Raw genomic sequence first — 24,975 nt, forward strand, 5'->3', positions numbered from 1 at the left:
TATTGGTTAATTAATGATATTATTATTTTGTACTTGTATATTTCATAATAAAATTATTTAATTTAATGTTGGAGATTTACTCATCGTTTGTTGAATGTCTTGAATAAATTCTACAAGATGAACTGTGTTTTTTTTAGTAGTTTTTTGTTTTCAGGAATTATATTTATCAGTTTAACTATTAACATTTATTCCAATATTTTTTCCCACGAAAGGGAAACCTAAAGAGAGACGTATTATCAACTGAAAATCACAAAAAATACAAAGTTTCTTTAATTACAAAACCAGAAAAATGTAAAAATTCACATCTGCTAAAGTTGACATGTAATACAATAATAAGTATTATAATTAAAATGTTCTCAAAAGCCCAAAATTCGATAGTCGATTGTTCGTGAAAAAAAATTCCTACTCAAACGATGAAAATTTTTCATTTTTTTTATTTTTGGCCATAGCTTGTAAACTATTTGTCCGGTAGATCTCAAATTTGGCCACTAGATAGATTTTGAGCTCGTCTTTCGACTGATGTACAATTCAAAGTTATTAAACATCGTTTTCATTTTGAAAACATTGATTTAAAATCACCCTAAAATGACGTTTTCAAAACAGTTTTTGACCAATGCCTCGTTTATTTATTAAGAAAACTCAACAGATCTGGGCTCATTTTACGCAGACTGTCACGCTGAATCCAAAAACATGAGAATTTTCAATTTTCGTCAACAAATAACTGAGTTATGGTCGTTTGAATTTTTGAGTTGACGCCAGAGGGCTAAATTTTTGAAGGTTCGAAACAATTCGTGTTCGATATCTCGGAAACTATTTCAGATATTGAGATGCGGTTTGTGGCATCGTTTTTCTCGCGATTTTTTACATAAGAAATCGTTTTTAGATTTTCCAATAGTTGAAATTTGCAAATTTTCGCAAAAATTCATGACTAAAACTATGCCAAATTTTTGAAATCGATATCTCGCTTATTTTTTAGAGTAAACTTAAGTTATTATACATCAGTGTACGCAGAATTTTATGCAGATTTCAAATCTGGGATTTAAATTAAGATCCGACAACAGATAACCGAGTTATGGCCGATCAAAGTTTTGAAAAGTTGATTTTAATTTTTTTCTCATTTTTCTCAATTTTTGAAGTTAAATATCTCAGAAACTATTAGATATATTGAGATGAGGTTTGCGCCATCGTTTTTCTCGGCTCATTTTACGTTAGAAAAAGTACTTAAAAGCCCAAAATTCGATAGTCGATTTTTCGCGAAAAAAAAATCCGACTCAAACGATGAAAATTTTTCATTTTTTTTATTTTTAGCCATAACTCGTAAACTATTTGTCTAATCGATCTCAAATTTGACCACTAGATATATTTTGAGCTCCTCTTTCGACTGATATATAATTCAATGCTATTAAACGTCATTTTCATTTTGAAAACATTGATTGAAAATCACCCTAAAATGATGTTTTCAAAACAGTTTTTGGCCAATGCCTCATTTATTTATTAAGCAAACTCAACAAACTTGGGTCTCATTTTACGCAGAATTTCACGCTGAATCCAAAAATATGATAAATTTTTAACATTTGTCAATAAATAACCGAGTTATGGCCGTTTGAAATTTTGAGTTGTTGCCAGAGGGTCAAATTTTCGAAGGTTCGAAACAATTCATGCTCGATATCTAGGAAAATATTTCAGATATTGAGATGCGGTTTGCGCCATTGTTTTTCTCGCGTTTTTTTACATAAGAAATCGTTTTTAGCTTTTCCAAAAGTCGAAATTTGCAAATTTTCGCAAAAATTCATGACTAAAACTATGGCCAAACTTCTCATACCGATATCTCGCTTGTTTTTTAGAGTAAACTTGAGTTATTATACATCAGTGAACGCAGAATTTTACGCAGATTCCAAATCTGGGATTTAAATTCAGATCCGACAAGAAATAACTGAGTTATGGCCGATCACAGTTTCGGATAGTTGATTTTCATTTTTTCTCATTTTTCCCAATTTTCAAAGTTAAATATCTCGGAAACTATTAGAGATATTGAGATGCGGTTTGCGCCATCGTTTTTTTCGGCTCATTTTACGTCAGAAAAAGTGCTTAAAAGTCCAAAATTCGATAGTCGATTTTTCGCGAAAAAAAATTGCGACTCAAACGATGAAAATTTTTCATTTTTTTTAATTTTTGGCCATAACTCGCAAACTATTTGTTCTATAGATCTCAAATTTGACCACTAGATATATTTTGAGCTCCTCTTTCGACTGATGTACAATTCAAAGCTATTAAACGTGGTTTTCATATTGAAAACATTGATTGAAAATCACCCTAAAATGACGTTTTCAAAACCGTTTTTGACCAATGCCTCGTTTATTTATTAAGAAAACTCAACAAATCTGTGCTCATTTTACGCAGACTGTCACGCTGAATCCAAAAACATGAGAATTTTCAATTTTCGTCAACAAATAACTGAGTTATGGTCGTTTGAATTTTTGGGTTGAAGCCAGAGGGCCAAATTTTTGAAGGTTCGAAACAATTCGTGCTCGATATCTCGGAAACTATATCAGATATTGAAATGCGGTTTGCGCCATCGTTTTTCTCGCGATTTTTTACATGAGAAAAAGTTCTTTGATTTTTCTACAGTCGAAATTTGCAAATTTTCGCAAAAATTCACGACTAAAACTAATTCTGATATCGATATCTCGCTAATTTTTTAGAGTAAACTTAAGTTATTATACATCAGTGTATGCAGAATTTTCCGTAGGTTTCAAATCTGGGATTTAAATTCATTTGAATTTTGAATTTAAATTTGTGTATTTTTTGTAAATTTAAAAATTCACAAATCCAGCTGTCACTTTGAACACCGGCTTATTCCACCTCTGAGCCTGGCTTAGTTTAACACCGTGCTAACTTGTATTTGAACCGCTCAAAAATGTTTGTACAACGCAAAAATCATTTAAGCCTGGGTTAAGTCAGATTTGAACTGGTTCAAATTTTAAACCATGTTTTTGCAACCGGCCCTAATTATATTAGAGTAATTTCTTTTAGAAAATTGAAAACTTTGAACACAGCGCGTTAATCGTTTTAAATTCTGAAAACTGCCAGAATTGATCTGAAATTTCACTGTTGCTGAATAGGAGGAAAAGCAACAAAAGGGCTTCAAAAAAACAAACTGAGAAATCTAAACATTCCACCAGCATAATTTACAATTACGTTATCGCCGACATCCTTGTGAGTAACACCAATTATGAGTACCAAGAAATTTGCAGAGATTATTCAGAAGCAAATACTTTTATAACAAATTACAATTGTAATATTTGCATGAAGACAGTCATCTAAATCAAGCTAAATTCATCCCTAACTTTATTATTTCAGTACCTATAAGTACCAAACTGATAAGCTGATGATGTCACCAATCGATCCACCTATATTTACCCAATAATTCCAATATGGAGGATCATTTTTAATCCGGTTTTTGCTAAAATCAGTTAATTTCGCCCTTCCAGTAAAGTAAAATCAATTTCTTTTAACGCCCACAACACCTTTGCAACTACATCACTGTCCATCTAACGTTTTTTCGAGGATCATCAACACCACACCCTTTGGTGAGTGAGTACCTAACATTTTCCTCATTTCGTTCTTACGTAACGCTCATGACTACAAAAAATTTACCAAATTTGGGCAAATTCGCTGGTACAGACCATCCCTCTTGAGATCTAAACTAATACTACTCATATTTTTATACCCCAAACAGTTAACTTAACTGTTAACATATCACACAAGATACGATATCTGAAAATAATAATTCTATTAGTTGATAGGTGAGACGTGGAAATTGTTGCAACATTTGTTTGTAAGAATGTCGGCAAAGAAGAAAGTTGTTCTGATAAAATTCTGTTGAAAACGGTAAAGATTCGTGCCTGCACAACTGTTAAAAGTTCTAAAAGCTCAAAAATTTAAGCCCACAATTCGTGGTAAGGATTTGCACAACGCGTATTTGTCGCCTTTCGTCATCTTTATTTATATCCAATTTTTGCGTTATGTACCTAGAATTCTGGGGGATAGATAAAAATGTGCCAACCCCTGTTTTCGCAGTTTAATCTCATTTGGATTATAAAGGAGGAAAAAAGTCAGTAATCCAAGTTCACCGAAAAATGAAGCTTAAAGCTTTCCGTTTCGAATTTATTGGTCGCAATTGTATTTTTTTACAGTTAGATCATTCTTTTCCTGTCGTTTTGATTGATATCTATGTGATTCAGAAAAGTACGATTTCGCAAGGTTTTTCTGTCGTCATTCGCAATAATGGGCATCCTAATTGTCTACGCATGTAACTGTTATCAGTCTTTGTAAATAATCGCAATTTCCAAGAAAATTTTGATATTATGCAGAAGCGAGAAAATGAAAGCATATCCCCCACATAAAACACCAAAAGTGAGGCAGTTTTCGGTGTAATAACGCTATGTAATTCCTATATAAAACTGATAAGAGCTGTCGTTCAAATATCAATACGTTATCTACCTATATTTGCCCAATAATGGCGGATCATTTGTAAGCCGAATTCTGCCTAAATCAGTTCGATTCTTTCGAGTGTAGTTAGTTTCATCTTTCTTCAGCTCCTTGCCCTTTGGTGAGTAACATAGACCATCCCTGTTGAACTCTACAATAGTACTAGTGATATTTTTATAATACGGCTACCCTTAACTGTTAAGCTAACTGTTAACATTATCGACAGATATGAGATAAAATTTAGTTCGTTAAATAATAGTTTTAAGAATTTGTTCCAAATTTGGCATTAATTTTAGTTGTATTGACTTTTCTTATCACGAAAAAGTCTAATAACAGGGCCACTATTTTATCAGCCTGCTGGAATTTTTAATATTGTATCAATACCGACTCCTATGCTTGATAATAATTTCTACAGCTGCCGCTCCACGCTCCGACTAGTGAAATTTTGATATCTGTAAAATCTCAGATTTCTATCTGCCCCCAAGAACAAATTAGATTAAATTTGTTTACAACATATTTTACAATGTTTTACTTGTAAGAGATATAACAGTTTAGTGTACGTTACGTACCGAGTGAGGTTAAGGACAATATCACCAAGATAGCATTATCTTAATAATATTTAGTAAGGAATTCCCTCGGTTATATCGATCTTTACTTCCTAAAACTGCAATGTACGTCCTGAGTCGATCATTTAAATAAGCGTCTGCCATCTTGTTTGTCAATGAATGTCATCAAAATGGCGCACTGTTTGAGGTAAATTGGATCATACCTGAGCTTGAATCAGTTTCATGTTAGACATCGAAGCGTAGACAGCTTGTGATAAGTTTTATCGTCGAAGTTTGGGTATGTAATGAATGGTGAGATGATTTTTCAAGTGAAAGCCTTTTGAGTCGAGAAATTTTGGATTTGGCGCGTAGTTCCGAATTTGGGCGGGATTCGTTGAGCTCCGAGAAGTTTGTCTAAAATTGTTCTAAAAGTCCAAATGTGGCTTGTTTACTTTTGATGCGTCTTTATTACGCAAACACGACCACAATAAAAAGATTTTTATATAATTCAATAGTATCTTTGGGTCACTTAGTATTTATGTAGATTTCAAAAATTGCAAAATCGATGGTTCAAGACTATATAGGATTTGCAATTGGAAATAATAGTTCCTAGATGCATCAAATTGTATTGTATTGTAGTTTTTGGAGAAAAAAAATTGACAAAACCAAAAAGTTTGAACAACATTTTGCTCTTTAAAAATTCATAATTTTATAAAAATTAAGACAATCTAAATAAATGGGCTAAAACGAACTCATTTCCTCAAAACTTAGGTACGTTGAAGTTAAAAAAAATTGAACACTTTCCTTGATATCTGCATAAACTAAGCCACCATGCGTATAAAGTTGGCACTGATCTCATCGATCAAATAAGGGCGAAATCGGTACCTTGTTACCACCGCATATGACCTTGTGGCAGCATTTTATTGCAAGGATTTAGGTTGGAAACGGGATTTAGGTTGTCGCCTAATATGTAAAACTAAGATTACAGTGTTTGCATTAAATTTATTAGTACTATTTATATTTCTATTTTGTTCGCTGTTAACCTCGGTGGATGAGTCATGTAAAATCCGCGTGATATTGTTCTTCGTTAAGGAACCAAGACATTTTTCTTCTCAAATAAGACAAACTCACAACCAGTTTCTGTAAATTCAACAGAACTCGCGTGGCGGAAAACGGATATCACTGTTCAAACAAATCTATATATCCACATCATCATCTTCCGACGATGCGTTCGCACCTTCCACTGTACAATCCTTGTAGTTCAAAAAAATAATCATTTTGCAAGCCACACTGAAATTAGCGTTAACTATTTGGCCGACAAGACCAAACACGGCGTTTTCTACACGCCCAAAAATGTTATCTCTCTCATTGTGTTTACCGAAAGTACCAACAACGTACAATTCTGCCGTGTTAACAAAATAAGATGATCCGTGTAGACGATATTTTGTTTAAAACAATTGTTTCCTACTCCAGGTCACTGCTGTCTCTTTTTCTCGCGATGGAGCCGAATCAATCGCCGCCTTCAGCAGACATCAAACCGAAAATTGAAGAACCTGAAAACGAACAGCCTCCACCGAGTGTTATTATAAGAAGACCGATTATAACAACAGCGGGAACTATAGAAGAGTCTCCGGATGAAGCGAGGATTGAACAGATCGCCGGAGAAGAGATTGTGAAGACTTCAGAGTCGCCCGAGCAACAAGCGGAAGAAGGAGCCCAGCAGATTGTGCATTACGAAGAAGGTACCACCGAGCAAAGCTATGAAGAGTCTGGACAGCAAGTGTATGTGACTGAAGGTGTGATCACTACGGAGAGTTTCGTCACCCAGAATGAGTACCATCAACAACCTGTTGCTTACACTACTTTGGACATGCCAACAAATACTTCGATTGCGATAGATTCGGCAGAGTACGCGGATTTGGACAATGTCAACAATCCTCATTATAGTGGACAGTACGCGAATGATGCCAGTCAGTACTTGCAGCACCACCAGTACCAGAGTCAGTATTCTAATTACACGGTGGATAGAGCAGGAGCTGAAAGTCCACCGACTGCTCTCTTTAGAGATACTGATCCTAATCTTGCCTCATCGAGATATCAGGTGAGTGTTTTTATTATCTTGTGCTTAGTGATAGACATTGGTACACCTGACATTAAAAAAATAACTTAATTCGCGTCAATCAATGGAAAATACGTCAACAAAATCAAAATTTTCCAGGTAGTACCAATAGATTACAAATTCCCAAAGTAGAAAATTTTTTTTCTACTCCTGTTATAGTAATCTATAAATTACAAACGGTTGTCCTTCAAAGTAAATCCATGGTTACACACACTGCAATGTAATGACCAGTGGGTAATATACAGAGTGTCCAGAAAGTCGCGCACCACCGTAAAACTATCATAGATCACCGGAAAAATGTTAAAAAAAACCCATGTCTTCAATTTTTCGAGATATGATGGATTAAAGAGGCAAAGTTTGATGCGAAAATTAACGATTTCTGTGCAATAAGTTTACATTTAAATGAATTTGTTACCTAAAAGGCATTTTGCGACAAGGCATGGTGCAAAGAAAATCGGAAAAATCTTGCAAGAAATGTTAACAAGGTTTTTGAATCAACAATCTCCATCAGTGTGGCATCGTTCACTTGAAACCATAGTTACAATACCACAGCAACGTTACTATGGCTTTGAATACTAGAAATTTAAATTATTGGAGGAAAAGTTCAGCAATGTTGCCATTTTCCTAATTTTCTTTTGGTCTTCCTGCGATAACAGAGAGTCTGGAATTTCTTTTAACATTTTTTTGGTACTCTGGAGGACCACCCAATTACCCCCTTTCAAGGTGGTGCGCCACTTTCCGGACACCTGTATATAATTACATAATAGTGCAGAGAAATAGCAGTTGCTGTGTATGTCATAAAAATTTGTCAAAATTGACATTTGCAATTTGTATTGGTGTGTTTCATCATGATCAGTGACTCCGAGTGTGAACTGCAAGCTACACTCCCAAAATTCCGGCACAAGCAGTTAGTGCAACTGATGATACCATGTCGAAAATGTCAAAAAACATTACACGACTGCGGGAAAGCAAGTCGTAGAAAAAGTATAGTACGCGACTCGGGGGTAAGGTCAATTACGCTCTCGTGGAATTATAGCGCTCGGCTTCGCCTCGCGCACAATTTTTCCCCTCGTGCGCAATTGGCTTCTTACCCCACACGTTGCGTAATATACTATTACCAACGCGGAAAGACGTGGTTGTTTATACTGCGATGGAGTAATAATTTATTATGCATCACAACGTTAATCAGAACCCCAGATATCCCGATTAGATAACAGCATAATTAACAAACTTAATTATCCATGTTAATTTAAGTATGAATGTTGATCTTGATGGTACAAAACCGTGAAAAGCGTAATTTTTTCCAGACCTTCGAAGTGCAAAATGCCAGCGTTAACAACCAAGTAACACTACTAGGCGCAAACGGAGCCTCGTACTCATACCCCGCTCAAAACCCACCGTGGCCAAATTCTGGTGGCACTGAGTTCCAGTACCAACAGACCGTACCACTTCACCAACCAGATAGTACCCAAAGTTTTTCGAGTATACCATCGACTTGGCCTAACAGTTCGTCCGTCGAGGATTCTTCTAGAGCACCATATCGAGAGGTACATATCAAAGAATGCGTGAATTGCGGTGCCAGTGTTACTCCTCTTTGGCGTAGAGATGGTACCGGTCACTATCTCTGTAATGCTTGCGGTCTGTATAACAAAATTAATGGTGTTAATAGACCGCCAGTGAGGCCAACCAAAAAACCACAGGCGGTAAGTTGGAATTTAAGATACGAAATTTTGTGTGTTGATATTGTTAGAGAAGCGATGATAACTAAACCAGTCCGTCTTGAATCTTCGCACTAATTATTTGTTAAATGTCACATCGACCTGCCTGTCGCAAAATTTTCCCAAAGTGTCTTATTTTTGGACCTCAGATAAGCACGAGTAGAAGTTATTATCAAATGTCGCGATACTTGATTTTCATCACGTACTTATTTTCGCCAAAACTGAATAATCATGGCGTGCCAAAGTAGAAAAAACGGAATAAACTACATCATGTTTGCGTAAAGAAATGTACTCTGGCAAAAATAGGTCGTCTTTGTGTACTTAATGATAACGTTCACGTTCCAAGAATTCAGAGGTCTAACTTTATGCCAAGTACTAAACTAATTTTTGGGTTTTTGAATGTGATAGACTTTTTCATGTAGCAGACGGGACCAAGACGAAACGGCGTTAATTGCGCCAACTGCAAAACTGGCACCACCACGCTCTGGAGGAGGAACAATCAGGGAGAGCCCGTTTGCAATGCTTGTGGACTCTATTACAAGCTACACGGGGTAAGTTCTCTTTCGTGAATTTAAACAAATTTCCGTTATTCGTGTTTACTTTCATTCGCGTCACTGTTTGCTCGGAAAATGTAACTTTCGGTTGTAGCCTTCATACGGAATTGAAACAGGAAGCCACCCCTTTGACGCTATTGAATGGGTGTGAATAACGACCATCAAAGTCAATAAAAAATTCAATGCCATGTTATACCAAAAGCTTGAATATACAGTTCACCAAACGCTCTAGTGCGGTTATGGCTTTGACTTTTTAAATCGTTTACAGTCACCTTACCGCAAACCTCTATAAACATAATAACGCTCAAGTGGTTGGGTCTCATCTGCCTTGAAATGAACCGCAATAAATATTTTTACCCAGCTGGTCAGCCTTACAAATCGAAACAATGAAACTCCTCAAAGTAGCTAGCGTTTATCATTCTGATAGAGCAGTTATTTGAAACTTTAGGTACAATTACAATTATTTTTAATCATATGAATACAGGAAAAAGTTTTTAAAATGATTCTTTTTCAACAAATCATCAACATTAATTTATATAAAGCGATGAATATATTAATAAATTAACATCAATTTTTAAAACTATCTGATTTTAGATGTCTATTTATTGATTGCTATACTTAATAGAGCTGACCGATAACAATAATCAAGACACAACATTCAAAACACGTCTAGGAATTCTGGATTACCGGAAGTTTCAATGTTTTTTCGGCATATTTGATCTTTGACCCTCATAAACTGCAAAGAAAGGGCTAATGAGGGGATGAGATTTTCTTGGACAGTGGATAAAAACGGATGGTATAATCTGATTTTCTCAGGTATATAAACTCACCAAGACGCCAAGTTTTTGGGACTTTCCAGTTTCTTTTATTATGTCGGTTTAAAAATAAAGTAAGAGGGCAAATGTGGGGGTGAGAATTTATTTAGTGCTTACACTTTTGAAAAGAATCAGTTTCTAGTAAAATTCAGCTTCGTCAACGTGTGTCTTCCCTTTTTCTGTATTTTTTTTGGTTCCTGAGTTTCGAGTTCGAATTTCAAACAGTCTTTCTCAAGACTAACAATAGCAGATCTTTATTTTCATAAAGGTATGTTTTATATAAAATTAGAACTACATTTATTATAATTAAAGAATCATTATGTTGAGACCTTGGAATCACAACGAATTTGATCTTCAAGAAAATGGCGACAACATGGAATTTATCGAAATCGATGAGGTAGTTCAACCACAAGTTGAGATACGAATATCTTAAAAATAAATAAAACAGAATAATTGGCTATCTTGTTATAGTTTACGTGAGATAATAAGTTCATTCCACAAGTTCACCGTGTCAATAAATCGAGTTATAAGCTAATTATTATAATTCTATTTGTAAGTTTCATATAATTGCACTTCAAGTCGTATTTTGAGGAATTTCATTGTTTCGATTTGTAAGACTGACCAACTGGGTAAAAATATTTATTACGGTTCATTTCAAGGCAGATAAGACCCAACCACTTGAGGGTTATTATGTTTATGGGGTTTGCCAAAGCCATAACCGCACTAGAGCGTTTGATGAACTGTAAGGGCGGTCGCTACTCAGCCCGCTCTGCAGATTTCGTTTGGGCAGTGAGCAGTCACTGTTACTATAAACTTCAGAATTTTTAGATATTTTTTTTTTCATAATTTGGAAGATATTAATTTTCTTGATTCAGAAATGAGTAATATGTTCTACTTTTACAAAAAAAATTTTTTAAAAAATTATCAAAATTGAAAAAAAAGGCAATAAAAAAATTAATAAAATCTAGGTGCATGGTGTCAAATAAAAGAATACCGTTAGTGTAATGTCAAAAAGCTGCAACTAACAGAAAGGAATGACAACCTTTTATGAAATTATTAATAACAAAAGACAATAATCATTACAAATCAGAAAAAACATCTAATTAATTAAATTAATTCGTGCATTGAAAGGTGTAGCCCCATCTTGTTAAAAAAAAAAGTTTTTTTTCTGTTATTTGCTGGTTTTTGACATTACAACTACGGTATTGTGTTAATTGACACCACGCATCTAGATTTTATTAACTTTCATTGCCTAAATTTTTGCATTTTTGATAATTCTTTTAAAAATATTTTTGTAAAAGTAGAATATATTCCACATTTCAGAATCAAGAAAATTAATACCTTCCAAATTATGAAAAAAAAAATGAGTGCCAATTCAAAATAAGAAAGTTGAATATCGCCCAGAAGATAAAAAATCATCAGTTTATAGTAAATTAAAAAGCATGTAATTTGTTTTTTAAATTTTTGAAGTCGGTTTATAAATAAAAATTCTACAACGCCTGCCGTTTTTTAAAAATCACCCTGTATATTCGAGGTATATTATATATTTGATAATGGAAAAAGTGATCAAAATTGTGACTAACTGATTGAAGTAACATGAGAGCACAAAATTGCCTAATTTATATTTTTTAAATTAAAAAAAAATCCAAAATTAGTGGAAAAATAAATATGCGCTGTTTGTTCAAATGCTTACAGCTTATGGTTGATTAAGTTCTAGAATATAACGCTTTTTTTATTACTGTCAGCTTGGCGTCGCGACGCCCAAGAAGTGAATTTTAGAGGTTAACATAACTGTGATAAAAAAGTTTCTGTTTTCATTTTAAATTTTATGCAAATTGTGTTTTTAAATTTGAAAAAAAACTAGTTTTCAATATCATGACGAAACACTTGCAAACTACATTAATTCCAATTTTCACAAATCATTTCATTTATTTGTCTGAAGACATTTAAGATCGTAGGGCTTTTGTTACAATCTAAAGTGAACTAAAGGATCGTTTGGTGTATGCATAGTTTCCAATTTTGTTCAATTTGATAAAAACGCATTTTTCTTTGAATTTTAAAAACAAATCTGAAATGTCAACTGAGGAGATATGTTTAACTGATTTATATGTATTAAAAAAAATAGCGTTTGGTTCCACTATGCCTCAAAAATGGCTAAAATTTACAGATTACAATTTTAAAGCGTCGCGACGACAAAATTACTGGTGATAAAAATAGTTATTTGTGTACCAAGGCCAAAAAGTGTTTCTTTTTTGGCCGAGCCTTTTTTTAATGGCCGAGGCCAGAAAGAAGGCGAGGGCAAAATGGCACTTTTTGGCCGTGATACACACAAAATTTTGTAGGCGACATCATTAAATTTACTAGTTAATTAATTTTTACTTATGATTTATTGATTTAATCATTTATAACAACTGAATAATTGTAAATCTTTATAAATCCTTCAAAAAAGTTCATATTTTCTTTATTTACATTTGCAGCTTCGGCATGTGTAGCTTCACAATTTGTATGAATTAGGTTTGATGTGCTTTTTGATGTTGTTGCAGCAGCACTGCTATCCATGTTCATTTTCAATAATTCAGTCTTTGTTGTATTTTACAGCAGTTTGTCGATTTGATTTTACCCAGATAATTGGGTGTAATATCGGTATCTTGATGTAATATGCGAAACTATGGATAGATGGCGCCACCATAGATCGGCCGAAAATGTTTGCGGCCAGAAAAGACTCACTTTTAGGCCGCTTTTAAGGCCTAAAAATTCCATTTTCAGTTTAAGTCGCCTAAAAACAAATTTTTGCTTCCGATTCTGTATAACAAATGCACAGGAATGTGAAATAGGAGTTTTTTTTAACATTTTTCCTGTGGTCCATGGCTTAGTCCAATAATGCAGTGCAAATATGAAAATACAGTTCTATTATTTTCCTATCGTTATTTCCAAGAAAGAGCTATTATTTCACAAACAGCTTATATTTGCGGCCAAGTCCTAATTTCTGTCGTTTGTCGGCAATTGCTGGTTGAAAATTATAAAATTTCAGCGTAGATTTAAAGTCTAAATCGTTTTTCTGCAATTACTCCCTAAATTATAAGAATATTTTGTTAAACTTTTACAAATACAATTTTGATTCAACAACCTAAGCCGAAGTTACAGTGTAATTAATGTTAGAGAACTCATATCAAAAAATCCAATCTGTAGACAATTGTAAGGACACCATATATTCAAAATTCCCCTCATAAGTAATCGTCTAGATAAGATATTAATTTTTACACTATTTCAAGTTTATTGTTAGTTGAGTACACTAATTGATCACTTATCAAACTTTTATTTGTGCAAGAGATTGCCCGCACAGACGTGCAACATTTGAATTCTTGTATCAAAATTGGGAAATTTCAGGCAACTTTAACACCAAAACAATCAAATTCAGTTTTACTGATTTTTAAATCATTGAAAATTGCTGACTAGTCTACACAGTGTCAGAACTTTCCCAATTTTTCGAGCCTCGAGTGTGTGACGTCAAGCTCGCTGGCACCATCACTGTTTGCTCAAGTCTAACATTATTTTCATTCGACAGAAAAACAAACATATTTTCCCGGTGGTTTTTTAGTTACAATAAACGTACCTATATCAGCTACATTTTTATTTATCGACAAATGTCAATATCGGAACCCAAGCTAAACACACCCTCATTTTCTGATAAGCTCGAGTGGCTTCTACTATAGTCAGCACGTGGAATAATATAAAAAAAAGAAATTTTGCAGTTTTCCGTTCACGTTTCGTTGATATTCTCAGCCGCCGTGATAACAAGATAAAAATTACTTTGCATAATCAGTAAACTGTTTAGCAAAAATCAGACAAGCCGTCTGGTGACTAATCTAAAAGATACAAAATATTTATACGATATCTCAATTGTTCCAAAATATCAGTTTATCCGGGGTTGATGCATACTATCAACTTTGATATAGTAGCAGCAAAAATCTCTGGTAAATATAAGATATAATATCTGTTACGTTTTTCAAGATAATTTCATTCATGTCGTTTTTCTGATAGTGGGATAATTGCAGGTGAACAGACCTCTGAGCATGAAAAAGGAAGGAATACAAACGAGGAAACGAAGACCAAAGAACTCCAACTCGCACAGCCAATCAAGTCCGAGTACTAGTCAAACAGTCAACAATCGAATGGGTAAAAATCCGACTTTTCATCGCAAAATTGTTGGAAAAAACAATTTCGTTTCGTGGCGTCTGTTGAAACGACTATTGTGTCATCGCGATAACAATCTAAGTGCTATGTAAATAATTGTAACTGACAAGCGAGTGATAAGGATTAACTTCATTTTATATACAATATTTACTTGCATTAGAGATAAAGTGCTACAGAACGTAATAATGATTTATTAGATATTATTTCATCCTTTCTCAAAACTCAAGTTTTTCATTCCAAGGATCTTAAATAATCGTCACTTTTATCTTTCAGTTATTCATGGCTACTACCCCCCTCAACAAGATATGGTACCTGACCAGTACCAACTTCCGCCAACTGCAGGGATGTTTCAAACCAATCAGTTTCATCAAAGGCTTCCCGGTGCGGAGCAGTTGGCACGACAAATAAACACAAAGTAAATATTTATAAAAAAAACAGTACAAAGTCATTTCTGTAAACTAATAAAGTATGAAATGTTTTTAAAACCTTTTTTGCAGCGTAGCTCCCTTGGAGCCCATTCAAGTCGCACCAGATGAACAAACAAGTGTTATCACCTCAACATCACAAAATTCGAGATATCGCCGCCAAGGTGAAGAAGAAGAAGAAGATCCTAACAACGCTTAAATCTAGTTTTAAATGTATTTAATTCCAGTCAATTGTACACTTGAAAGTGTACAATATTTTTATACTAAAGATCTCGGTTTGTTTTAGCACCTATTATAAGATATTAGGTGCTACAGTCACTTGTGTAATAAATAAATTGCCATACTATTGACAAAATTTAAGGTTAAAATCATGAAATTGGTTATTCTTGCGCTTCTTTTTTACTTTTAGGCTAAAGCCAAAGATTTTATATATTTCATGTCCTGTGATAAGTTGAACGAATGTATTTAATTATAAATCTGCTTCTTGCTTTTATATTCTAGTTTCGCTTTACTAAGTACAGCATTTGTAAAACTATAATTTAATAAAGGGTAGGGTTCATTGTTCACTGTTTCAAAAGTTCAGCGGTTTCGAATAAAACGATCGATTTGTTTAAAACAAGTTGAGTGGTTGTTCGTGCAAGATTCGGTTCCTGGAAACGCAAAACTGTCGTCGACTTTAATTTATTGACTGGATTCCATCTGAATGCAAACGAGATTCGATAAGACATACTCACGTTTTTCTGTGATGTGGATTAAAAAAGAAAAACGGTTTTAAATGAGTTTATCGAAAGATGTGAGGAAAATAAAAGTGAAAGGTCTAAATTTTTGGACTTCATCTATCATTTTCAAGGGCAAAAAATTGACCGGTGCGCGTTGAAATGTAAATAGAATAGCTTTATTCTAACAATGAGACTTTTATAGAAGTTTTGTAAAAAATGACTTTTTCATTTAAATGAGTAAAAATTAACAACATTACATAATAATTTGAATTTATTTTTAATTTTTACATGTGCGCCATCTAGAAGTAAAAGCTGGATATTTTCAATGCACCTTTCTAGTAAAGGATGGCGCTGTAGTCAATTTTTTACATAAAAGCTAAATTATCGATTTCTCGAATTTATGTACTTACTAATTTGACCAAGTTTGAACTAAGACAATTATTGTTAAATGAGTTAAAATTTAATACCAAGTCCGGAAATTTTAGTTTTACCTACACCTACCTATTACGTTTTCCGTTGATAAATTATTCGTCCTAATTATTTTTCGCATTTTACTTTTTTTGTTTGATGAAGTTTGATTCAGTTATTTTTAGTTTTAATTAATGCTGTCAGTTAAAAAAAACAGCCAAGTTTTTTGTACTGTCCACACATTTTTTTTCTTTACTTATTTATTTAATTATTAGATGCTATTATTTTATTTACAATTATTTGTTAAAACTGAGCTGATTTGGTTATGACAATGTTTAGAACTTTGCGCATAAAATCCAATCCGACGGAACGTTTAAGATCACAATTCAATTCAATTTGCACCTAAGATTTTAGATAAAGTAAACGACACAAATCTTATAAGTATTTAAACCAAAATACGTAGTTAATTCATTTTAATATCTATACATAGTCCGGCAAAACTTAGGTATGGATACCCCCAAAATCGTCTTTTATTTCAAAGATAACAATTTTCAAATTTGCATAGTAGGGGAACGCGGGGTAATGGGAGCGGTCGGGTAATAGAGCGATTGAATGATCTACAATGTTGTAATTTGGCAGAGTTAATAAACAATTGAAAACTAGTACTTTCCCTAAATTTCATAGCTGTAGCACTAAAATTACCAAAGATACGAATTTTAAAGAAGGATTTCTCATATTTCGGATTTGACTTGAAAATAAAAATTTCTAAAATTTGTGTCTTTCGATCTACAATGTTGCAATTTCGCAGAGTTAATAAACAATTTAAAACTAGTAATTTCCCTAAATTTCATAGCTGTAGCACTAAAATTATCAAAATTGCGAATTTTAAGAGAGGGTTTTTCATATTTCGGGTTCACCTTGAAAATAAAAATTTCTAAAATTTGTGTCTTTCGATCTACAATGTTGCAATTTCGCAGAGTTTATAAACAATTTAAAACTAGTAATTTCCCTAAATTTCATAGCTGTAGCACTAAAATTACCAAAATTGCGAATTTTAAGAGAGGGTTTTTCATATTTCGGGTTCACCTTGAAAATAAAAATTTCTAAAATTTGTGTCTTTCGATCTACAATGTTGCAATTTCGCAGAGTTAATAAACAATTTAAAACTAGTAATTTCCCTAAATTTCATAGCTGTAGCACTAAAATTACCAAAATTGCGAATTTTAAGAGAGGATTTTTTATATTTCGGGTTCACCTTGAAAATAAAAATTTCTAAAATTTGTGTCTTTCGATCTACAATGTTACAATTTAGCAGAGTTAATAAACAATTTAAAACTAATAATTTCTCTAAATTTCATAGCTGTAGCACTAAAATTACCAAAATTGCGAATTTTAAGAGAGGATTTTTCATATTTCGGGTTCACCTTAAAAATAAAAATTTCTAAAATTTGTGTCTTTCGATCTACAATGTTGCAATTTGGCAGAGTTAATAAACGATTTAAAACTAGCAATTTCCCTAAATTTCAGAGCTGCAGCACTAAAATTACCAAAATTACGAATTTTAAGGGAGAATTTCTCTTATTTCGGGTTCACCTTGAACATAAAAATTTCTAAAATTTGTGTCTTTCGATCTACAACACTGCAATTTGCCAGAGTCAATGTTCAACTGAAAACTAGTAATTTCCCCAAATTTCATAGCTGTAGCACTAAAATTACCAAAGTAACGAATTTTTACCAATCACCTTGCAAACATTTTTCTCAGAACAGCACACACACAATCAAAACGACTCTCTTCTCGAAAAGTCAAAGCACAACTGATTTCAATAGAGATTAATACGTAATTTTCAAATTGCTAATCACCACCTTTTTCTTGAGCGAACAAAAAATTATCCGATGGCGCCCTATTGCCTTGAACGAACGTAATATTGAATAACAATGAATAAATAACAAATTCAAGGAATTTATAGTTTGCTTTAAATCTTAGTACATAATCTCATTATTTTCCAAAGTCACTATCAATTTTTCTATTGAAAATTCCTTTATTCTATGACGTTCCTATTCTATTTCTATTTATTCTATGACTATTTCATTTTCTCCTCTTTTTCTTATTATTTTTGCTTCCTGTGTCCTAGAGGGAAACTAAATGTCAGTTCTACCAACATTGGCTGTCAAGTTTTTTACCAATCGCAAAATACAATAAAAACTATATTGGCACACAATATTTAAACTATACCTATTGGAAAAATATTGACTAACCAGTATTGATTGGCCGATAAAAACCCAATATAACTCCAATATTGTTTGCCAATATAGTATTTACGTCGACAATCCTATATTGAAACGATATGGTTCCTATACATTGCCGACTTTGGTGCTACTAGGGTAATTTCTAAAATAAAAATTTACAATTTCGCATACTCGCAAATTTAAATTTTTTCAACATAACTGTATAAAACATATAATATGAGTTTTTATTTTAAATCTAATGCAAATTGTGTTTAAAATTTTTGCAAAACGTTGTTTTATCAAAATTATGACGGCGCAGTGGCAAACTATGTACGTTTACACCAAATTTTCACTCAAATAAAGGGTTAATTTTGATTAACTCGGGCATTTTGCACTTTTTAGACACCAGAAGTCGTTAATTAACATCGACAAACTTTCAATTTCACCGAGTAAGACTTAAATTACAATCTAAAACAAACCAAAGGATAGATGACATTTGTGACACAAGATGTTGACAGTTGGGTGTAAACGTAGTTCCCAATTTTGACGTAGCTACCTAATGTCATTGGAAACTAACTTGATAAAACAGCATTTTTCCGGCCGAATAAAATTTTTGATAGTTGGTTGTTATTTTTCACAATATCGCCGAAACTACGAAAGATAGAATAAAGCGGTCTTTGCCATAGTTTTTCTCGTGTCTTATAGATCTCAAACTCTTTTGATTAATGTAAATAAAAAAAAATGAACGTCATTTTCGTCCCGAAAAATTTTGTTAGAAAATCATCCTAAAAAAAGGTTTTAAAAACAGATTTTGGTCAATATTTTGTTTATTAGTTAAGCAGACTTAAGGTATTGGTGCTTATTCAAAGCAGAATTTCACGCAGAATCCACAACTTTACTGTTTTTTTTTCTACGTCAACAAATAACTGAGTTATGGCTGATTAAAATTTCGTAAAAATACCGCCATCGTTTGACTCGTATTCCGCTCTTAGATTTTCCAAAAATTTATTTTTTAAGCGACTTAAACTAAAATGGAATTTTTAGGCCTCAAAAGCGGCCTAAAAGTAAGTCTTTTCTGGCCGCAATCATTTTTGGCCGATCTGTCCATAGTTTTGCTTATTACATCAAGATACCGCCATTACCCCCAATTTTATAATTACATATTTGAGTAAAATCAAATCGACAAACTGCTGTAAAGTGCAACAAAGTCGTGTTGAATTATTGAAAATGAACATGTCTAACAATGCTACTGCAACAACATTAAACCTAATTCATACAAATATAGCTGCTCATGTCGAAACGGCAAATGTAAATAAAGAAAATATGAACTTTTTTGAATATTTACAATTATTCAGTTGTTATAATTGATGAAATCAATAAATCATAAATAAAAATTAATTAACTTGTAAATTTAATGCCATTTTAGTGTCATTTTGCCCTCTTCTTCTTTCTCGCTTTCTTTTGGCTCGGCCAAAAAAGAATCACTTTTTGGCCTTGGTACACAAATAGCTATTTTTTAATAAAAAAAACAACTAATTTATTTCGTTCAATATCTCACTTATTTTTGGAGTGAAGTTAAGACATTGGATACGAAAAACTACATACTTCTATATCATATCTAAATCATAATCATTTGATTCATGGAATATTTTTGTTATTTTAACACTGTCAATTACGGATGGAGACTTTTTCCTTCAAATAAGACCAGCTCAAATTTTATTTAAATTTGAAATTACTGACATAATGAACAAAAATGCTTAAATTTGTGTGTTCACTATCGAAAGAGTCCACAAAGTCTAAAGAAGAATCTGAAGAAACAAACTAGTTCAAAATTTATAGAATATAGTCACAAGAGCGGTATTAGAAAAAGTTTAGAATATCAAATCATTGATAAGCAAGGGACTAAAAATTCAAGAGGAGTTAATTGTTCAAAGAATTAAGGATATTATAGAACAAATAAATTCTAAAAGTGGTCCCATATTTTCCCCTTAATACTTATAATGTTGAAAAACCAGAAATTTAATAAAATCCAAGTGGGAACAGCATAAAAAAAATTCAATCACCGCAGATGTTTTGTTTGCTTTATTCAACGATGCATTCCTTTGTAAGTATCGTAAGAGTAGTAAGCGTACATACTCAACCAACGTGGGTGTACACAAAGAAAGCAATCTGACAAATTTATAGTCTGTATCGCAAAACAAAAAACCTTCACTACATGAATACAAGCTTTAAAATAAAGATGTATGAACACATTCAACTTAATAAACAACACATGCAAGAAAAAATGAAAATCAATAGCTCATTACACCGGTTAATTGTAAGTAGATATCGCCGTGATTGATTTTCTCCATATCTGTCATTTTTTTCCCAGTTATGTTAATTCCCGTACATATTTTATAATGTAATTTATTTGATTACATTATCGGAGCTTAATGTTAGGGCGGAGCTTCCATCCACGTCCAATGCCAATGCGCGGCTTTCGAAGGTGGATTGTGTGGTTGTTTTATTTGACGGGTCCCCTTTTTTATTGTAAGTCCGGGGCTTATTTATGGAGCTTTTACTGGCGGCGCGTTCTGTAGGACTGCTGGCGCCACTGTGTTCGAAATACAAGGCGACACAATACGTAGACGACGTAGAAGACTTAGATGTTGTTTTAATAGATGCACCCTAATCTAAAAAGTCTTTCCTTATGTATGCACTATGCTTATGGGTCAATTAGTAGCGGACTGATAACGGGAAAGGAATTTGCTGGGCTGGGGGAAAATTAATGCCTAATATGGAGAGACGAGAATACGGTGGCTCCTCTATCGTTTATTTACCCGAGATGATATACGGAACGCATGACATGTTGGATTAATCTTGAGGAATTTTAACGAATCTGCTACAATTTTTGCTTTTCGAGAAAACTACAGCAGTCTTCCTAGTCTTTAAACTTTTCAGATAACATGCAATCAAAAAAACTCGTCCTTATTTGGCTTTGAAACTTCAGTCACGTGCTTGACTAAAGAGACCGTCTTTTGTTTATAAAGTAATCAAACAAAATTTTCTGACATTTCAAAACAAATTTCATTTCATAACCTCATAATTATAAAGTAACAATAATTAAAAAAAAAATTTCAAAGCCAACTTTAAGATGAGTTTTAAAAATTTGACGTTGTCAAACTGAGAATTTTGTGAAAATTTTAATAAAAGATTTTCTCAAAGTCGTCATTGCATTGTATTACAAAAAGCCCAGCGCGTATATTTATTTTGCTTTACCAATTTTACCATTTCAAAACAGTTTTCATCTAATAACCTCAAAATTGGTGGGTGTCAAAGTGACAATTAAAGACACGCTGTATAATTCCAAAGATAACTGAGAACGAGTTATTATTTAATCGCACGATATGCAGTGACGGCCAAAATAAAGTTGTACAAGTTTTGGACTACATTTTTTCAAAAATTTTTGTAGGTTTAACAATAACATTAATAAATAAAAAAAGACATGCTTACAGTTGTAGCCTACTTATACAGTGGTTTGTAAATTTTTTTCTGCTTATAAATGCATCTGCAATCTTCAAAACATTTCTACACTGTAGGCATAAATTACCCTTTGTAGGTTAGTAATTAATTTTTGGCCTGAATTGCAATGTCGTTCAAAAGCTATACCACTTTGTTTTGGCCGTCACTGTAAAAGAATTATTTAATTTGGGCTAAAATGACATTAATAAAATTACCCAATTTAATTAACTAATAGACGGCAATTTCCTAAACTGGTAAGCGTTTGAACTACCTAAAAAGAAATTAAGAAATTTTTTTTTCGTCCTAAAGCATTTCGTTTAGCAATTAAAGCTTAAGATGACAATAAGATGCGTTAAAAACCAAAAAACACATTTATCAATTTACCTGATAAACAAATGATAGTAGGTTAATATACAGTATGTCCCCGGATTGAGTTCACAAGAGGAAAAAAAACGTTATTTTTCATTTTACAAAAAAATGACAAAGGAATAATATTTTTTGCTTAATTTAAAATAAATAAATCTTTAATTAAAACTTTAATATTATCAAGCTGTGTTCTTAAAATCGAAAAAAACAAAAAATAACGAAAAACTTTTTATTTTTAATTTTGCAAAAAATGTCAAAGGAATGAAATTTGTTCCAATTTCCACTATTTGATTGCCATTACCTGTTTCAGCACATAGTTCAATTCTAACTCGTAATTCTTTAAGACTGTTTCGAATTTTTTCAATTATTGTTAAGGATGCAATTGCATTTCTTTTCCAATTTTTTATACTTACACATTATTGAATAAATTTTTCTTTAATCTTTAACGCACTATTTGATATTGTAAATCCACAGCCTACTATTATTTAAACACGATTACAAAAATTAATAAATAAAAATAATGAAAATAATTTTGAAATTTTAATTGCAGATTTATCTGTTTTGAAATAAGCAAAAATGTTATTTCTTTGTAATTTTTTGTAAAATGGAAAATAAACTTTTTTTCCCTCTTGGGAACTCAATTCGGGGACATACTGTACATAATAATTGTATAATAATATACATAGTAGACATAATATACAGGGTGAGTCAAGCTTGCGCAGTCCTTCTGTGGCGCTTTTAGAAATAACTATTTTATGTTTTTGAAAAGATAAATGTCTATGTATGAACAAAATGCATACCTTAAAATTAATTTCAGTTGTCAAAAGGGCACCATTTTTGCAGGGCCGTATTCAACTTTTTTTCCTTAAATGCAACCTACCACTTTTAGTGGTTGATTTTGATGAGTTATTTAATAAACTATTCAAAACTATAAACTTTTAAATTTTTGGTCGTGGCAGTTAATAAGTTATGATTTTTTTTCCGAAAATTCTTGAAGTTGCAGTGTCTGATTTAAAAATTGACAGCACCATTGCCTTGCGAGATATGAAGATAAAAGTTGACACCTTCAATAACTAAATTATGCTTTTTCTCTTGATTTGACCAGAAATTAATTTTATGCTTAAATGTAAAAAATAGACAATTTGAATTTTCAGGATTTACAAATGGACAAAACTTGATTTTTTTAAATAGAATTTTCTGTAAATTTTTAGTGTAATGAATTCAGTTTTATATTCTCATCATTTTTATCTCAACTTCTACATGGTTAAAGTTGAATGCATTTTATTCAGACAGTTTTTAAAATACACGATAAAAATTAAACACAGTCTTTCGCAGCTTTAAGGAACTCAGTTGACAATTTTTAAAGTGTATTTCAAAAACAGCCTGTATACATTAATCTTTTCAAAAAGGTAAAATAGTTATTTATAAAAGCGTCACAGAAGGACTACGCAAGCTTGACTCACCCTGTATATTATGTTAAATTTGAACGATTGGTCAGTGTCGTCTGTAGGTGCAGAATAAAAGAAACATTAAGAATATAAAAAAGGATAATAAACAAAACTGCACTCGTTTTACTGAGACTTTTGACTCATTCCACAACTCGATTCAATATTTTTCTACTGTTTCTTATGGTCAATTTAAGCGTTTTCTAGTTTTTAAATGAGAAACGTTACAACAAAAATCACTGCACATTCTTGTTTCATAGTTCACAGATTTACCAGTTTACAGATTAGATTAGATTAGATTAGATTAGATGGATTTTTATTCAAAAAATATCCCGACTTGAATTCTACAGAAACTTTGATAGTTGAAGAATTAGTTTCGATGAAATTTAGAAATCAATTTGAGTAAATAAATAATTTTACTAAATAATAAATAAAAATTAGTTTTCCTCTTACTAAAAGAATATAAAAGAGTAAACAAAGTGCAGCATAAAATATGATGAAAAAAACATTCATTAAACCTTTTGCATCTTTTTTATTAACAAAACTTTACCTACTGTAAAACAAATGCTATGAATAATATTACTCATTATTAGATAAGCAGACTTGCCAACATATTTCATATTTCAAAAGTAGCTTTGAACATCTTATTCCAAAATATATAGTTAGGTTGATATATTAATTGCTGGTAACCAAAACAAACAAAAATGAATATTTAGAGAAAGCTTAGCTCGCGAAATTTTGCCAATTAACTTTCAGTTAGAATAATTCGAGAAATGATTTTATAATTTGAAAGGACGGTTAGTTACAACAGATAGAAATAAAGTTGTCAAAATTGCTTCAATTAAGTATAATTAACAAGATTCGAAAAAAAAAATCAATTTAAACTATCGCACGATTTATATTCATGCGTTAAACAGCAATAAATTTTTCCGCGTAATGTTAATCCCAACACTAATTAATTATTTGCAATGAATTACACTAATTTACATGTAATATTAACCATTTCCCATAACGTCTAACTTAAATTAAACAGTTGAGCAATAACTAAGTAATAAAATAAATTTAACCACACATAATTTCGACATACATTGATAATTGAACATAACTATAAATTCAAAATAACTAAAATTAGTTAAAACTGAACGAGTCTTACACATTGTCAAAAACTGTGACCAAACGTGAAGAAAACATGACACGACAAACTAAGAAAGCGAAAACTGGAAAACAGTAAAACCAAATAATGCAAAATATCAGACCTGTTTATCGAGTGATATCTAAAATCTACCACAAATTTATGGTAATTAGATACAGCAATGTGGTTTTAGGAGGTAAAGTTAATCCCCACCTTCCCAGGGCGGAGCAAAAAGTTTCTAAAGTCACAGTCTTCAGTCTGTTGTTACGAAGGCAGAAAGCTTCGTCGCCTTCACGCTGCCTTAATTAAGCTCGGAG

At 32.3% G+C, this 24,975-nt stretch overlaps 1 protein-coding gene across 10 annotated transcripts; it reads left to right on the plus strand.

The window, feature by feature from the left end:
- The first annotated feature begins 3,435 nt into the window (after window positions 1-3,435).
- Window positions 3,436-15,427, plus strand: LOC148175524 (uncharacterized). 10 transcript variants are annotated; one of them, XM_088036561.1, is made up of 7 exons: window positions 3,436-3,594; window positions 6,510-7,137; window positions 8,463-8,858; window positions 9,296-9,424; window positions 14,298-14,418; window positions 14,710-14,851; window positions 14,934-15,427. In XM_088036561.1, exons 2-7 carry the CDS (start codon window positions 6,535-6,537, stop codon window positions 15,058-15,060), a joined length of 1,518 nt encoding a protein of 505 aa, XP_087892687.1. In that variant the 5' UTR covers window positions 3,436-3,594; window positions 6,510-6,534; the 3' UTR covers window positions 15,061-15,427. The 10 variants fall into 10 exon arrangements, with proteins under 10 accessions (XP_087892687.1, XP_087892684.1, XP_087892685.1 ...); XM_088036558.1 differs by having other exon boundaries at window positions 3,436-3,590; XM_088036559.1 differs by lacking the exon at window positions 3,436-3,594 and adding an exon at window positions 3,808-3,891.
- The last annotated feature ends 9,548 nt before the right edge of the window (window positions 15,428-24,975 follow it).

This window comes from Gnatocerus cornutus, chromosome 5, assembly GCF_029298725.1.
Source record: "Gnatocerus cornutus isolate USDA-ARS CGAHR chromosome 5, icGnaCorn1.1, whole genome shotgun sequence".
NCBI classification, from domain to species: domain Eukaryota; kingdom Metazoa; phylum Arthropoda; class Insecta; order Coleoptera; family Tenebrionidae; genus Gnatocerus; species Gnatocerus cornutus.